The 15,139-nt window shown below is 39.5% G+C and overlaps 1 protein-coding gene across 1 annotated transcript in view; it reads right to left on the bottom strand.

The window, feature by feature from the left end:
* LOC124590930 (E3 ubiquitin-protein ligase Su(dx)) overlaps window positions 1-15,139 on the bottom strand; it is a 143,010-nt gene that overhangs the window by 63,216 nt on the left and 64,655 nt on the right. Inside the window, exon 6 of the mRNA XM_047131686.1 lies at window positions 2,389-2,659. Coding sequence (XP_046987642.1) covers window positions 2,389-2,659 — 271 coding nt within the window. The remainder of the gene's footprint in view (window positions 1-2,388; window positions 2,660-15,139) is intronic.

Below are 15,139 nucleotides of genomic sequence, written 5' to 3'. Positions count from 1 at the left end.
ATGCCTGTTGACACAGATTTGAAATTTGATCTTCCGTTTGTTGTCAGACTTTGTATGCATAGCCATCTTCCACTCCAATGTCTGTTTTCAATCTTTTTTATCCACTCATACATTCTGTCTTTACTTAAATAGGAGAAGCCAGTAAGAACAGAAGCTTACTGCGACATGACATCAAAATGACTTGATGGGAATCTCAACAGCGATAGCAGTTGACAAATGAAAAACTTTACAGATGTACTGTTGGATTGCATCATATTCTGTTGCTTTCATATTACAACTTGCATGTTAAGACAGTATGCTGTTTCAAGGCAACAGTACATAGAAGCTTCATCACAAACATGTCACTCTTGGTACGATTTGTAATAATTAAATGCCAGTTAATGACATATCGGTGGTAAAAGCCTTCAGGAAATACTAACTTGAAAGAGACAGTTGTTGAAGTGCGGAGTCACAGAGGAGAAAGATGTAAGTTTTCATATTTTTTTATCTTAACATTTGTAAAAAATTCTGGGATTGTCTTACTAATGCAACAGAGGTATATTCTGCAATATTCTACATTATTTACATGAAAGAGTGGTCTCTCTTAAGAGTGAGTTTTATTCAATTTTGTTGAGTTCGGTCTACTTAAAAAATGACATTAACTTGCTGTGATTTTAACGAGCAGTAGTTAAATTTGTATTCTTGCTTGTCACAAATATTTGCCCATTTTTCTTTATCAAATATAACATGAGTTATAAGAGTCTGGTTACGCAGAAATTTAAGAGCACAGCTTAAGTTGCTGTGAGTGAAACAAGCACTAATGACAATTACATTCTTGACTGTGTAAAAATTTAGCTGCTTGTGATTTCTGAGGGTCCACTCGCACACAAGCTAAGCTACTGTGACTCTTGCCTTTGTGGCTGCATCAAGTGACAAGTCATTTTGACATCACATCACGGTAAGATGTCAGTGACACTAGCTTCTCCCTTACTTAACCTACTGGCTCCACTGCCTCTGACCACAAAATATACACCAATACTCACTGCATGCACCACTAATCAATCCACAGTGACTTCTTGTTCATTTCACATCTGTACAATATATACTGCTGGCTTTCAATTGCATTCTTTTGCACTGCAGAATTTCCTTCTTTTATTGATAACCTGAAGATTTGGTTGAGTCATGCATAGCCCTTTTTTTATCTGCCTTTGCTGTAACATCTGGTGACTTCCCCAGCAATAATTACTTGTTTTGTTATTAAATTGAATTCTTTTTTGTGCTGTGCTTGTTACATTTATTTTGTCCTATGGTTGGTGACTCAGAGCATTTCCCTTTTGTCTTGTTCAGTTTTAACCAGCCAATATCCATATTATTTAATCAATTTTGGGGCATGCAGTTGAATCAGCAACAATTCTTCATCCAAAATTTCAGATGAAAACTTTATACTCACAGTGTAGTGTTACAATAACTCAACATTTCACTGAATATTAAATTCACAAGAAAAAGAAATTAAAAGTACAGTATCTCATTTCTTTATCCTCTCCATGTTCTTCATTCCTTTGAAACTGAGATGACTGTCCATTATACTACATCTATTCATACTTCCCAGTCCAGCATTTGATTCTTAAATTCTTAGTTGTAATTTAATTCAGTTACTATTTTCCAGTCCTTGACACATATAGCTTCACTGTTGTGATTTTAGAAGAGGCTGTTTAAGAGAAGTTACCGTCAGAGACGTTCCATTTCTGAAGGAGGACTTTGTCTGAGACCTTTAATATTTCTAGTATTATTTTGATTGTACCTGTCTGCAACTCAACACCTCATCTATGTGGTGAGTAGCATCCTAGTCTTTCCATAATGTTGTTAAATACAACAAATACACCTATCTCCCCTTATTTCTTCCTTTCAGCCCACATTCTTCAATAATTCTGCTATCTTCCTTCCCCTTAATGTAGCATTCCATCAGTGAAGACTGATTTTCATACCCACATCTATACTTTTATTAATTCCTCAACATTCTCATATATTCTTTCCACCTTTTCATCACCAGCCTGTGGTAGGGCACATAACACTGCCCAGTGGTGACTAGTATTGATTTTATGTCAGTCATGAGGTAACGCATTTGTATCTACAAGAAGAAGAGTAATTCCATCACTGTCTGTCTTACAGTAACTCACTACAGCATCTATCTTTTATTGGTGATGACACAAAAACCTGTTACATTACCTACTTACAATGGTGCCGCTAACCTACAGTTGCCTGAAAAGTTTTTCTCCTCTTATCATTTTGTACAAACACCACTTTCTAAGTCAATCTTCAGCATAACCATCTTGCACAACATTACAAATTCAAATTGGAAACTATACTAGAAACAGAATATTGACTGCAGGTAAATCAGATACTACTGACCCTGCAGGTAATGGCTCTTCAACTCCTACAGCTTGACCCCTCTGTGTGGGTGCTTCAATGCCACCATTTGCTGGCTGTCCAAGTGGTACACCAACTGGATTAGGACTAGGCATGCCATTAACTGCTGACACACCATTCATGGTGGGGAGTGCTGGTACCGCTGACAGTGCAGGTGGTCCCGAAACAGATGCACCTCCAGATGGTACTTGCACTGATGTTCCATTTATTGTGGCTGCTGATGGAGGGCTTGATGGAGTAATTGAATTGGAACCTGTGTAATTGCAGAATACATTTTATCAGAAAACAAGAAAAGACATAAACAGCATCAACCAAAAATAACATACAATGAATATCAAACTGGATAAGCTGAAAAGAAACTACAATAATTTAGAATGGAATCAGTTATTGACACTAGCATATTATTAAACAGCTTACTGATTATTACGACATAGGAGGAAATAATCAGTGACCCTCTACAGGGTACCAATCTTTACACTAAACATATTTTAAATGAATTGCAAGCTGAAAATTATTATTTACAATTGTTTCATGTAGAACATTAGTTATAGCTTGCTTTGTGTTTGGCCCCCTGAAAAGGATGACAAAAACATGGAAATGTCAAACAATCAATTGTGAAATGACTCACCTTAATCCACATCGAAAGCAACTAGGTATTACACTGAAGTCTAAAGTCTAGGACCCACAAAAGGCAGTACGTGGCCATACACATTATTGTCTTATTCACATACCTGTAGGGAAAATGCTACTCTAGCTACTTGGAAATTCTCAGTGCTTTATAGTGTGAGGAAAGCTGTTTAAGTATTAGCTTCTTTCAGTGAGTCACAAAATTGACCTGTTTCATATGCATATTTCAAAAGAGCAACAATTACTTTAGAGCTAACGATCTGCTTCAACATGAAGTTGTGGTTACTGTGATGATGTGCCAGAACCTGGAAACAATGCTGGATATATTTGTTTTCTATGTTGAGAACGAGTGGTTGTAAAGTTCTTTGTACGCAGAACTTGAAATTATCATTGGGTATGCAAAACTCCATCTAATGAAATAGCAGGTTCCACCTCTCCTGTACACTTTATGATATGAATGCCTATATGTATGACACAATACAGCTAACCACACAAAAATAATTATTCCATTCAGTATGGGTTGAGATTAACGGAAGCATTTCTTTTGGGTTATTGTAATGCATAATACATATGCATAACACATACAATTAGACGTTCATCATCTCATTGATTATTTTGAAACAATAAAAGCAATAAAGCAATGACAAACATTAACTTGAAAATAACTATTTGTTTAACACTGTATCTTTCTATCATGCAATCTATTACATTTGTAAAATAAGCAACAAATAAATCTGTTAAATTTTAAGATTATTATTTAAGATTATTTAAATTGAGATTTACTATTCCCAATTTAGGTATCTGTTATATGTTTGTATTAATTTCAGCGAAAACACGTTACTTAAAAAAAATATGTCAACGAACATTGAATTACATTATATTTCAACACAGACAAAAGTTATTAGGAAGAACTATCATGTGCCTTGAAGGAAACACTTTGTTATCAATTGACAAATTGATTTTGGTTAACATCACTTTATTTCAAACTCTAGTAAAAGAAAGAACACTGCAAACTCCAGGACTTTCAAACAGAAATTTGAAATTAATTTAAATAATAAATAACACTCAGTTGAAACATTAAAATAGCAGATTCCAAAAATGTATTATTCCTTTGTTATAATTGATACTGTAATTCGAAAATTATTGTACATGGAAAAAGTGTAGATTTGTAGAACTTTCTGGTGCGCACAACGAGGTGTCAACTACAGCTTCATAAGGATTTGCTTTCCAGATGTTTCAGCAGTGAGGTTGCATTCAGTTGTTATTCAGACACTCTCTTGTTAAAAGTGAGCTTGGTACGAAAATGTTTCTTTTTGTGTGTACTTCACTATATCATGTTAAAAGAAATATCTTGGAAGAAAATAAATATCAAGAAACCAAATGGCATACAGTGTTGCAATCAGCACAATAATAAATCCACCACTACAGACAATGTAGCCAGAGATTATCCGCAAGCCATCTACAACACAATGAAGGAAGATAAATATATTTAATTAGTATTCATAACTATCTCTTCCCAGGGGGAAATATATAGTGTAATACTGGTATGTAGATACACCAAACATGCACTCGCAATGATTCGTGTTCAATGTTTTGGTTAATACTGCTTGGTCACATGAATCCAGGGCACGGTAACACAGTCCCAGTTGCAGGTTCTCTTTCTAATGGCTTCCAGGGGGTGGGGAATTTCAATATTTCATATAATTATATACTGACTTTAAAAATTTAAAATGCTATCATTATCTACTCATTAAGAGTATAATCTTACATCACAGGTTTAGCACATTTTGCAGATAATATTCACATATACCAGCGAATGCACCTGCACTATTATATCATTGTATGACAAGGAGACATGACATCATAATATAAACATTAAGATGCTTGAAAAACTAGCTTTTGCTTAAACTTACTCCAGATTACTCAGACTATATTCATTCAGTGTTTTATCACTAGGGCACATGATGACTTCCAACAAACTTTAGACATAACTTCAAATTTTTTTCTCACTTACATGCTTAATGTCAAATATTTAACACATTTCATTCAGTTGTAAACAAATAAGAAGTTAAAAGCTGTTTTATACCTGGGAGTTTGATTCTTTAATGAAACAGGCATTTACTAGTAGTTACAAAATGAACTCCCAACCACTCCTCTCAGGGAGTGTTTGCTAGTGTTTGATGGCAGGATACTGGTTGGTGGCAGCAGTGATTTCATGTGGTGTGCCATGGTAATGTCTCTCTTGCTACTCCGGGGTATCTTCTTTCCTCAACACAACTTTAATAGGATACCTTGCATCACATTCCAAATGTCTCTGAGGGTATGCTAAACAACTGAAGATTTAGTGTAGAAATGATCAGTCAATGCAAGACGCTGGCAAAAAGTGAGGGTTTCTGATAAGTGTGATCCCTCTGGTTCTTTCCAATGCTACCATACGAGGCGTTTAGCAAGTCAATGGTTAGTCAACGGAAATAGAGGACACAGTCACTGTATCAAAGTAAAGCTGGACAGTAGTTGCAGAGATACTGGTTAGTTTGCTCAAAAAGAAATATTTCTAGCACTACCGTAGGGAATGGCGATAAAATGGAGGATGCAGTCATCTAATGAAAGATTGGTGACATAAAAAAAGACTAGTGACAGACTTTCACACTATGTACTACAGTAGAATTTTGTATTATAGTAACATGTTTGTACCACATGCTTGAATTTTTAAAAATGAGGGCACAACACTTTTTTTTGAGCAGAAATTATGATTATTTATGAGTTATTTTGATTTTGATGGTACTAAAGTTGTTCTTTAATACAACTGCTCAGAGCCTTTACAGTTTCCTCTTTGTTACAGAAAAAAACTTTGACTTTCATATTTCTTAATTTATATTACTCTTTGTTTACATTCAACTGCAACATAAGCAGTTCCATTCTCAAGATTACATGTTCTACTTAGATCTTACTAGAGACCAACAAAAATAATCATTTATTGATAATATAATGTAAAAAGACAGATTAAAAAAAAAATCTATTCACCAAGCGGTAGCAGGGGAAAACACACACACACACACACACACACACACACACACACACACACACACACACACACATAAAAGGGGACTTGTTGTTGTTGTTGTTGTGGTCTTCAGTCCTGAGACTGGTTTGATGCAGCTCTCCATGCTACTCTATCCCGTGCAAGCTTCTTCATCTCCCAGTACCTACCGCAACCCACATCCTTCTGAATCTGCTTAGTGTATTCATCTCTTGGTCTCCCTCTACGATTTTTACGCTCCACGCTGCCCTCCAATACTAAATTGGTGATCCCTTCATGCCTCAGAACATGTCCTACCAACTGAACCCTTCTTCTAGTCAAGTTGTGCCACAAACTTCTCTTCTCCCCAGTCCTATTCAATACTTCCTCATTAGTTATGTGATCTACCCATCTAATCTTCAGCAGTCTTCTGTAGCACCACATTTCAAAAGCTTCTATTCTCTTCTTGTCCAAACTATTTATCATCCATGTTTCACTTCCATACATGGCTACACTCCATACAAATACTTTCAAAAAGACTTCCTGACACTTAAATCTATACTCGATGTTAACAAATTTCTCTTCTTCAGAAACGCTTTCCTTGCCATTGCCAGTCTACATTTTATATCCTCTCTACTTTGACCATCATCAGTTATTTTGCTCCCCAAATAGCAAAACTCCTTTACTACTTTAAGTGTCTCATTTCCTAATCTAATTCCCTCAGCATCACCCGACTTAATTCGACTACATTCCATTATCCTTGTTTTGCTTTTGTTGATGTTCATCTTATATCCTCCTCTCAAGACACTATCCATTCCGTTCAACAGCTCTTCCAAGTCCTTTGCTGTCTCTGACAGAATTACAATGTCATCGGCAAACCTCAAAGTTTTTATTTCTTCTCCATGGATTTTAATATCTACTCGAAATTTTTCTTTTGTTTCCTTCACTGCTTGCTCAATATACAGATTGAATAACATCAGGGAGAGACTACAACCCTGTCTCACTCCCTTCCCAACCACTGCTTCCTTTTCATACCCCTCGACCCTTATAACTGCCATCTGGTTTCTGTACAAATTGTAAATAGCCTTTTGCTCCCTGTATTTTACCCCTGTCACCTTCAGAATTTGAAAGAGAGTATTCCAACCAACATTGTCAAAAGCTTTCTCTAAGTCTACAAATGCTAAAACGTAGGTTTGCCCTTCCTTAATCTAGCTTCTAAGATCTACATCTACATGATTACTCTGCAATTCACATTTAAGTGCTAGGCAGAGGGTTTATCGAACCACAATCATACTATCTCTCTACCATTCCACTCCAAACAGCGCGCGGGAAAAACGAACACCTAACCCTTTCTGTTCGAGCTCTGATTTCTCTTATTTTATTTTGATGATCATTCCTACCTATGTAGGTTGGGCTCAACAAAATATTTTTGCATTCGGAAGAGAAAGTTGGTGACTGAAATTTCGTAAAAAGATCTCGCGACGACAAAAAACGTCTTTGCTTTAATGACTTTCATCCCAACTCGCGTATCATATCTGCCACACTCTCTCCCCTATTACGTGATAATACAAAACGAGCTGCCCTTTTTTGCACCCTTTCAATGTCCTTCATCAATCCCACCTGGTAAGGATCCCACACCACGCAGCAATACTCTAACAGAGGACGAACGAGTGTAGTGTAAGCCATCTCTTTAGTGGACTTGTTGCATCTTCTAAGTGTCCTGCCAATGAAATGCAATCTTTGGCTCGCCTTCCCGACAATATTATCTATGTGGTCTTTCCAACTGAAGTTGTTTGTAACTTTAACACCCAGGTACTTAGTTGAATTGACAGCCTTGAGAATTGTACTATTTATCGAGTAATCGAATTCCAACGCATTTCTTTTGGAACTCGTGTGGATCGCCTCACACTTTTCGTTATTTAGCGTCAACTGCCACCTGCCACACCATACAGCAATCTTTTCTAAATCGCTTTGCAACTGATACTAGTCTTCGGATGACCTTACTAGATGGTAAATTACAGCATCATCTGCGAACAACCTAAGAGAACTGCTCAGATTGTCACCCAGGTCATCAGGAACAGCAAAGGTCCCAGGACGCTTCCCTGGGGAACACCTGATATCACTTCAGTTTTGCTCTATGATTTGCCGTCTATTACTACGAACTGTGACCTTACTGACAGGAAATCACGAATCCAGTCGCACAACTGAGACGATACCCCATAGGCCCGCAGCTTGATTAGAAGTCGCTTGTGAGGAACGGTGTCAAAAGCTTTCCGGAAATCTAGAAATACGGAATCAACTTGAGATCCCATGTTGATGCGGCCATTACTTCGTGCGAATAAAGAGCTAGCTGTGTTGCACAAGAACGATGTTTTCTGAAACCATGCTCATTACATATCAATAGATCGTTCCCTTCGAGGTGATTCATAATGTTTGAATACAGTATATGCTCCAAAACCCTACTGCAAACCGACGTCAATGATATAGGTCTGTAGTTCGATGGATTACTCCTACTACCCTTCTTAAACACTGGTGCGACCTGCGCAATTTTCCAATCTGTAGGTACAGATCTATCGATGAGCGAGTGGTTGTATACGATTGCTAAGAAGAGAGCTATTGTATCAGCGTAAAGTTATAATTCAAATAAAACAGCTGACTGATAGATGATACCGGCAGGAGGGCTATGTGGCTGTTTAGTAATGCAGCACATTTACCACAAATCTAACAAATCACACGTCTACGTTATTGTCATCATTGCCATTTATTTTTTTTTTGTGGCGAGGAGGGCCTTGGTATGCAGTACAGCAGCAGCTGTCAATACAATCTATACATAGATGAATTGCATACATACAGGTGAGTAACCCCCACTAAATAAATGCTCATTCTCACATGGCAAATGTTAAGAAATAGATTTCCTAATAAATAAGGAAAAAAAACTTGTAACTGACTGTCTAGAGACTATACCAAGAACAACAGCACTTCAATGACACAGAGAATCACTTTCACTGCCATCATTGTGGCCACCAAAACAGCTCTCATGTACTTGACAGCAAAGTAGTAAAAGCAACGCATAGCCGCCTCTCTCACAACTGTTCCTTGCAGCAAATTAAAAGTGGGACGTTTCATTCTCAAGCGGTGGGATTTAAATACATGAGCACCATAGAACAGCTTCTCCCCCCCCCCCCCCCCCCCTGCCCCAATATATCTGAACAACAATAGTAAAGCATTCTCACGGTAAAGACATCACATTCCACCTGTACTGTACCCACTACTATTGAAGAAACATAATGGATTGATAGGTTTACAATTTATGTGATGATACAAGTCATACTCAGATTTAAGACATTCACATACAGTTACACAACCTTAAAAATCGTTATCTCTATGATAATTTTATAAAACAAATTTTATTAGTATTTGACAATTACAGTTTCCCAATACATCTTTCAGTTGTAGGGTCAGTATTGCCTCACGTGTTCCAACATTTCTACGAAATCCAAACTGATCTTCCCCGAGGGCGGCCTCTATTAGTTTTTCCATTCGTCTGTAAAGAATTCGCGTTAGTATTTTGAAGCTGTGACTTATTAAACTGATGATTCTGTAATTTTCACATGTCAACACCTGCTTTCTTTGGGATTGGAATTATCATATTCTTCTTGAAGTCTGAGGGTATTTCACCTGTTTCATACATCTTGCTCACCAGATGGTAGAGTTTTGTCAGGACTGGCTCTCCCAAGGCCATCAGTAGTTCCAATGGAATGTTGTCTACTCCCTGGGCCTTGTTTCCGCTCAGGTCTTTCAGTGCTCTGTCAAACTCTTCATGCAGTATCGTACCTCCCATTTCATCTTCATCTACATTCTCTTCCATTTCTATAATATTGTCCTCAAGTACATCGCCCTTGTATAGACCCTCTGTATACTCCTTCCACCTTTCTGCTTTCCCTTCTTTGCTTAGAACTGGGTTTCCATCTGAGCTCTTGATATTCATGGAAGTGGTTCTCTTATCTCCAAAGGTCTCTCTAATTTTCCTGTAGGCAGTATCTATCTTACCCCTAGTGATACTCGCTTCTAAATCCTTACATTTGTCCTCTAGCCATCCCTGCTTAGCAATTTTGCACTTCCTGTCGATCTCATTTTTGAGACGTTTGTATTCCTTTTTGCCTGCTTCATTTACTACATTTTTATATTTTCTCCTTTCATCAATTAAATTCAATATTTCTTCTGTTACCCAAGGATTTCTACTAGCCCTCGTCTTTTTACCTACTTGATACTCTGCTGCCTTCACTACTTCATCCCTCAGAGCTACCCATTCTTCTGCTACTGTATTTCTTTCCCCCATTCCTGTCAATTGTTCCCTTATGCTCTCCCTGAAACTCTCTCCAACCTCTGGTTTAGTCAGTTTATCTAGGTCCCATCTCCTTAAATTCCCACCTTTTAGCAGTTTCTTCAGTTTTAATCTACAGATCATAACCAATAGATTGTGGTCAGAGTCCACATCTGCTCCTGGAAATGTCTTACAATTTAAAACCTGGTTCCTAAATCTCTGTCTTACCATTATATAATCTATCTGATACCTTTTAGTATCTCCAGGATTCTTCCATGTATACAACCTTCTTTTATGATTCTTGAACCAAGTGTTAGCTATGATTAAGTTATGCTCAGTGCAAAATTCTAACAGACGGCTTCCTCTTTCATTTCTTAGCCCCAATCCATATTCACCCACTATGTTTCCTTCTCTCCCTTTTCCTACTACCGAATTCCAGTCACCCATGACTATTAAAATTTTCGTCACCCTTCACTATCTGAATAATTTCTTTTATTTCATCATACATTTTTTCAATTTCTTCGTCATCTGCAGAGCTAGTTGGCATATAAACTTGTACTACTGTAGTAGGCGTGGGCTTCGTATCTATCTTTGCCACAATAATGCGTTCGCTATGCTGTTTGTAATAGCTTACCCGCATTCCTATTTTCCTATTCACTATTAAACCTACTCCTGCATTACCCCTATTTGATTTTGTGTTTATAACCCTGTAGTCACCTGACCAGAAGTCTTGTTCCTCCTGCCACTGAACTTCACTAATTCCCACTATATCTAACTTTAACCTATCCATTTCCCTTTTTAAATTTTCTAACCTACCTGCCCGATTAAGGGATCTGACATTCCACGCTCCAATCCGTAGAACGCCAGTTTTCTTTCTCCTGATAACGACATCCTCTTGAGTAGTCCCCGCCCGGAGATCCGAATGGGGGACTATTTTACCTCCGGAATATTTTACCCAAGAGGACGCCACCATCATTTAACCATACAGTAAAGCTGCATGCCCTCGGGAAAAATTACAGCCGTAGTTTCCCCTCGCTTTCAGCCGTTCGAAGTACCAGCACAGCAAGGCCGTTTTGGTAGTGTTACAAGGCCAGATCAGTCAATCATCCAGACTGTTGCACTTGCAACTACTGAAAAGGCTGCTGCCCCTCTTCAGGAACCACACGTTTGTCTGGCCTCTCAACAGATACCCCTCCGTTGTGGTTGCACCTACGGTACGGCTATCTGTATCGCTGAGGCACGCAAGCCTCCCCACCAACTGCAAGGTCCATGGTTCATGGGGGTGAAAAAAAGGACTTAACTATTATAATCTTTCTGAGCCCGTGGCTCCTTCTTCTGGTAGAAGACTTGAAGGAGAAGGAAGAGGGGTGAAGGGAAAGGACTGGAGATGTTTAGGGAAAGGGGCACAGTTTAGAAAAGTCACCCAGAACCCCGGGTCAAGGGAGACTTACTGGACGGGATGAGAAGGAAAGACTGATTGTTGGGGACTGCGCTGGACGAGATTTGAAAATATGAGAGCTTAAAGGTGGAAGACAGGGTAATGTGCAAGATAGAAATTACTGCTAAAACATCATGCATGAGTTAATAAGAGTGAAAAGCTAAGTGCATTGTATGTAATAGAGGTGGAAAGGGGGGGGGGGGGGGGGGGGGGAGAAAAATAGACAAGTCAGAAAATAAAAGACATAGGAAACTGAAACATAGTGAAGAAAGTAGTAGTTTCTGTGAATAAATGCTGAGACGGAAGGTATTAACGTAAATTAAGGCCAGGTGGATGGCGAGAACCAAAGATATGTTTTAGTGCTAGTTTGCACCAGCAGAGTTCTAAGAAACTCTTGTCTGGAGGAAGAATATAGATGGTGCGTGTGGTGAAACAGGCACCGAGGTCATGACTGTCATGTTGTACAGGATGATCTGCAACAGGATACTGTGTGTTGCCTGTATACACCCTCTGCCTATGTACTGTTGTGATAGGTAAGTTTCTAATACAGCAATCTCTTGCACTTACCCAACTAATCTGTGACCTATGTGCCTCATCTACCAATTTCCACTCCACCAGACTTCTCTCCTCCAATAAAATCCTGCAGTTATCTGCCTCCCATGTTTCCTTGGATGGTATGATCCGCCAAGCAACTTCAGACTGCAACAACATGTCAGACTTCACCTCACAAAGTCATCCCACCTTCTACTAAACAACCTTGACAGTGGTGTTTCCCTTCCTGTTCCTCTGTACCTCCCAAAAAATCCAACCATCCTCTCCTACAAACTGAGCTTGGACACCTCCTTAACATCCCACAGCCTTCACCACTGCCTCCCATACATGTAATAAGTCATAATCACAAGAACCTATCACAACAGTACAGTGTTCTCAACCTCTCACCCAAAGCACTCCCCCCCCCACCCCCACCGCCACCCCACCCCAGAAAATATCAATTTGCAACAGCAAAGCTGACATTGAACCCTGCCTTGAACAGTTCTGACCATGATCTCAACTTGATCTACCACCACTACCTCAGAATCATCCCTTACAAGCCTTACAGGAATTCCTTACATCCAGCACTACTTCACAACCTTTCCTCCGGTCCCTACAACAAGACCCTAACCTGTCCTCTGCAGAACTCCATGCTCTATGTTCCCTAAAAGCTGATGACTTCCTCATTATCCTCCCAGCAGACAAAGGATCTACTACTGTGGTACTTGGCCGACAGGAGTATGTTAGTGAAGGTCTACGCCAGCTGTCTGACACCGCTACATACAGTATCTGCCACCAAGATCCCATCCCTGTGATTCAAACTGACCTGTAGTCACTCTTAAAATCCTCAGGCCCCTCAAAAGGACTTAGACCACAATTCATAGAACTTCTTACCACACCGAAAACACATACTCTCACCTTTTACCTTCTACCTAAGATCCACAAACCAAATCATCCTGGTCATCCTATAGCTGCTGGCATCAAAGCACCCACAGAACGTATATCGGCCTTAGTTGATCAACACCTGTAACCCACAGTACAAAGACTTCCCTCCTATATTAAAGATACTGACCATTTCCTACATCATCTGAAATCTATGCCCGTCCCATTCCTGCCACACACCTTGCTTCTCACCATTGATGCTATCTCCCTCTATACCAACATCCCCCACATAAATGGTCGATCTGCTGCTGAACATTTCCTCAGCCAAAGCCCACCTGATTCCAAGTCTATGACATCCTCCTTGGTCACCTTAATCACCTTTATACTTACCAACAATTACTAAACCTTTCAGAGGCAGACATAAAAACAGATCAGGGGTATGGCTATGGGAACCAAGATGGCTCCCTCCTATGTCAATCTCTTCATAGATCGCTTGGAGGGGGCTTTCCTGGGATCCAAAAGTCTTCAGCCCCTGGTTTGGTTTAAATACGTTGATGAGATCTTTGCCTTATGGACTCTTGGTGAGGTTGACCTGTTAAAATTCCTGAAATTTCTAAATACCTTCTCCCAATTAAATTTCAAATGATCCTATTCTGAATCCCATGCCACTTTCCTTGATGTTGATTTCAACCTCATCGAAGGCCAGCTACACACTTCTGTCCACGCCAAACCTACTAACAAACAACAGTACTTACATTTTGACAGTTGCCATCCTTCCCATGTCAAATGTTCCCTCCCATATAACCTTGGTATTCGAGGCACACACATTTGTTTGAATGCACGTTCTTTACAGCAATACATCACCACTCTCACTTCAGCCCTTGCTGGATGTAATTATCCCAACATACTAGTTCACAAGCAGGTTTCCCGGGTCATCACATCCAATCCTGGTACAACTGATCCCTTCAACAAAACACGTTCAGAGCACACCACTTGTCACCGAGTATTATCCTGGTCTTGAATTTATCAATCAGCTACTTCAACAAGGCCATGACTTCCTAAAAGCACACCCTGAAATGAGATCCATTCTGTCTGCGATTTTGTCCATCACACATAGAATAGCTTCTCGTCACCCTCCCAATCTCCATAACATTCTTGTCAGACCCTATGCTCCTTCTGCACCCACCTCCCTACCATATGGCTCCCACCCCTCTGACCATCCCCGTTGCAAGACTTGCTCTATGCACCCTCCTACCACCATCTATTCCAAACCTGTAACTGGCAAAACATATACTATCAAACAGAGAGCCAACTGTGAAACGACACCACAAGCACCATCTGGATTCTTCCTCCAGACACCAGTATCTCAGAATTCTGCAGGTGGGAACGAGCACTACAACATGTCCTTCATTCTCACCACCCACCTGGCCCTAATTTATGTTAATTCCTTCCATCTCAGCATTTATTCATTGTAACTACTCCCTTCTTCACTCCATTTTCGTATTCTGCATCTTTCATTTTTTGACTAGTCTATTTTTCGCAGTCCCTCTTCCCACCTCTGTTACATACAATGCACTTAGCATTTCACTCTTATTAACTCGTGCACGATGTTTTAGTAGTAATCTCAGTCTTGCAAATTACCCTGTCTTCCACCTTTAAGCTCTCAGGTCTTCAAATCACGTCCAGTGTAGCCCCAACACTCTGTCTTTCCTTCTCATCTCGTCCAGTAAGTCTCTAGGTGACTTTTCTAAACTGTACCTTTTCCCCTAAATCTCTCCAGTCCTTTTCCTTCATTCCTTCATTCCTTTTCCTTCCCCTTCAACTCTTACACCAGAAGAAGGAGCCACCAGCTCTGAAAGCTTTTGTGTGTGTGTTCCCCTTGTGCAGCTTGGTGAGTCGACTTTTTACCTGT

The sequence above is a fragment of the Schistocerca americana genome, chromosome 2 (genome assembly GCF_021461395.2).
Source record: "Schistocerca americana isolate TAMUIC-IGC-003095 chromosome 2, iqSchAmer2.1, whole genome shotgun sequence".
Taxonomy (NCBI): Eukaryota; Metazoa; Arthropoda; class Insecta; order Orthoptera; family Acrididae; genus Schistocerca; species Schistocerca americana.
This window is presented reverse-complemented; position numbering and strand designations above follow the sequence as displayed.